The sequence below is a fragment of the Phytophthora parasitica genome (genome assembly GCF_000247585.1).
Source record: "Phytophthora parasitica INRA-310 unplaced genomic scaffold supercont2.140, whole genome shotgun sequence".
Classification (NCBI taxonomy): Eukaryota; Oomycota; class Peronosporomycetes; order Peronosporales; family Peronosporaceae; genus Phytophthora; species Phytophthora nicotianae.
This window is the reverse complement of record NW_008649126.1, coordinates 50,850-53,903: the sequence shown is the minus strand read 5'-3', so window position 1 is coordinate 53,903 and position 3,054 is coordinate 50,850. Positions and strand designations below refer to the sequence as shown.

General features: G+C 46.1%; 1 protein-coding gene across 1 annotated transcript; it reads left to right on the top strand.

Moving 5' to 3' along the window:
• Positions 1-813: 813 nt before the first annotated feature.
• Positions 814-1,224, top strand: PPTG_19641 (hypothetical protein; the record flags this gene model as incomplete). The annotated part of the gene is made up of 1 exon (XM_008918102.1): positions 814-1,224. The coding sequence occupies one exon, from the start codon at positions 814-816 to the stop codon at positions 1,222-1,224; it is 411 nt and encodes a 136-aa protein (XP_008916350.1).
• Between the last annotated feature and the right edge of the window lie 1,830 nt (positions 1,225-3,054).

Genomic DNA, 3,054 nt, shown 5'->3' with positions numbered 1-3,054 from the left:
ATTAAAACGTACAGATGCTTACAGCCGTGCAACTACCGCTGGACTAAACCAACACGTGAGGCACTTAAATAATCTGACATGCTTGCTGCAAACGCGACGACATGGAGCGGAGCCAGTGCTACAGTGCTGATTCTTGTTGTGGGGTTGGGAGCAGGTTAGTCATAACTATTTCATAAGTAAAAGTCGCAAGGTTGGTTCTCAGCTGTATCTTATCCATTTCATAATACACAAACTAGCCACTTACTGTAGCAGCATATTGCCTGTTAAAAAATGCCTCGATCAGTGTGAATGGTTTTGAGGAACACGCGGTGATTGCACGCATTGGCTCATTGAAAGAGATACGGATACGCACCCATTTGGACAAAGAGCTGTAAGCTGTGGTAACCTGGAGGGTAGCTTGCGGATTTTACCAGTACAAAAGGCCACCTTTTGAGAGTTTGGAACATTTCTTCGAAAACCCAAATGGTTGCTGCAGTGATTCGTCCATTATGATTACATGTCCACTTGCAATCACATGGTTCTTAAATGAATGTTGCAGTCATTCGTTACACTTGCAATCACATGATGTAGACATGTGACAGCTTTTCTCAGATTTTATTTGGGCACTGCCTGTGACGCACAGGTTTCGTCCATACAATGACCAGCTTTCTAAACCTGATGGTGGTGACTAATCACGTATTTTGATGCACGCACAGTATCCGACTCTCATGAGACACTCGAGGAGGGCCGTCACTTTGTTGCCATCTGAGTCAGCCTACAACTGCCGCATTCCTCATTCCGCAATTTTCCTCCAGCTTCAGGACCCAGCCAGCCATGCGTCTCTTCAACATGACCCTTGTGGTTCTTGCGGCCCTCCTCCTTGCAGGTGGCACAGCAGTATCAAATGCCGATCAGGCCAGTGTGTTGAACGTGGACGTTGTTCACTCCTCGCGTATTCTCTCTGGCGAGGACAAGAGTTTTCTTCGACGCCATCCAACCGAACTCGACGAGGAAGAGAGGGGTGGCGGGGCTAATTTGTTCTCTGCGCTGAAGCAGCACAGAATGAAGACGGATTTGGATTACCGCTTGAAGGTGTTTGCACGTTGGAAATACTATGAAAAATCCATTGACGACGCAAAGGAACATGCGACCAAACATCTCGCTGATGCGTACGAAGAATTCTTGAAGTCGAAGACGAGGTCAGGGATTGAGATGAATCCGCTCCGTATCCACAGGCAAGATTAGGGTGGTGGGCTCTATCGCCTCGCTGCTTTCTATGTATCTGGGAAACTCGAGCGCAGTACTGAAGAAGAAAAATCGCCTATTGTTAGTTGATAACACAAATAGTGGTTCTCTTCAAACGACCATTAAAAAAAAAAATGCTTTTTCATCCGACAGAACTATCTGGAAAATTGAACGTGCGCTGGGGCGTGCTTAAATTAAGAGCTTAGCTAGGTAGAAGTGGGTCACTACTGCACTTTGGCGCTCTCTCTTTTAGACAGTATTGATCCATCCCCGCGGAAAACGCGGTGAGTTTGTTGGTGGCATGTTCATTCCTTCTGTGTACAGATGCTTTGTCCTGAAATATGTGGTGGAAGGGGTCTTGTTTCGCCCTCGGCGTGGTTTCCAGCGCAGCCATTTATCAATTTCATGGACATCAGACTTAGCTACTAGTACTACCCATACATGTGCGTTCATATGGTGAGGCAACCTATAGGTTACATAGATTAATTAAGTAATTAATTGAAAAAAATCGTTTATACTAACTACAGAAGTGTATCAATTCTTTGTTGTACACCTCAGTCCGAGAGAGTGAGAGGGATCAGTCAAACATGCTAATACTGTGTTCGACATCTACAGACAGAGCAGTTTATTCTAAGACAGCCATGTCGAGTCCGGGGTCGAGGTGGTGGGAGGCACGCTATTTTTTGGTCGTCTTTACTGTGAATGATTATGCTGTGGCGTCCATAAAGCTAACTTTAACATGGGCTTTCTTGTACGATCAGGCGAAAAATCGACACTTTCGGGAGGTCAACTGTGATTTGCAACTCTCATTTTGGATATAATTTAGCAGCGCTGCATGTATTGGGGGCCCGGGTGATCGCCCGGGGTAGTCGTAGTTCGACTGTTTTTTTTTTAAGTTTTTTTTTTCTTAACAATCTTAACATCTTTTTAAAAACTACCACGAGGTTCACATTTGGAAGTGGTCACGAAATGCCTGAAGTGTGCGTCGAGATATTTCTTGCAAGCGTTGCTCTTCAGTAAGATGGGGGCCTTGACCAGGCTGCCAAATCGTTCATAAACAGCGATAGCGTTGCAAAAGTATGACGAGAAACAACCCGAGAAACAAGCAGATACGTCTGCAGGGTTTGTTTACAAGAGCAACAGGAGATTTCCAATCTACAACAACCATCGAATGCAGTGTTTCGCCTTGGACTTTGTATATTGTTGAGCCCACAGCGGACACTATCGGTAGTTGCTGGAGATTGACCGCGAGGTGTCGTTTTTCTCCGCTTGGGGCCTTGGGGAGAGAAATAGACGTTTAGGCGTTGATTGAGCGTCGTAAAACACGAGGAAGAGTTCAGCGTCTTCCTGACTGCCAAACGAAGCAGCATTTGGACCCCTATTTATCCGTAACATCGCGTATTGGGGTGGTTTGGAAGGAACCTTGACAATCTTTCCTGTTGTACTGTCTCGAACGAAGGTTGTACTAAGAGAGAATGCAAGATGATCGAGAAACCCAAGTGTGCCATTGGCGGCTCCTTTGGTTGGCCTAACATTTTGAGTGACTTGAATCGGCATACCTCAATAAGGTCTAGAATGGTGCCATCCGACCAAATCGTGAATCCGGTAGCCCCATAACGTGCTCTACATCTTATCGGCTGAGTCCACTGAGGCTGCCCTTAAAATTGGCTACAACTCGCACCGGACATTGTTCTGGGGCTATGTAACGGGGTTACACGGGTTTACACCTGGTGTATTCCACACATGGGTACGGAGTACCCGAGTTAACAAACCTTCAGTACATGACTCGTAGAGTTAACAGTGGCCTCAGTACATAGGCTGAGAGCCACA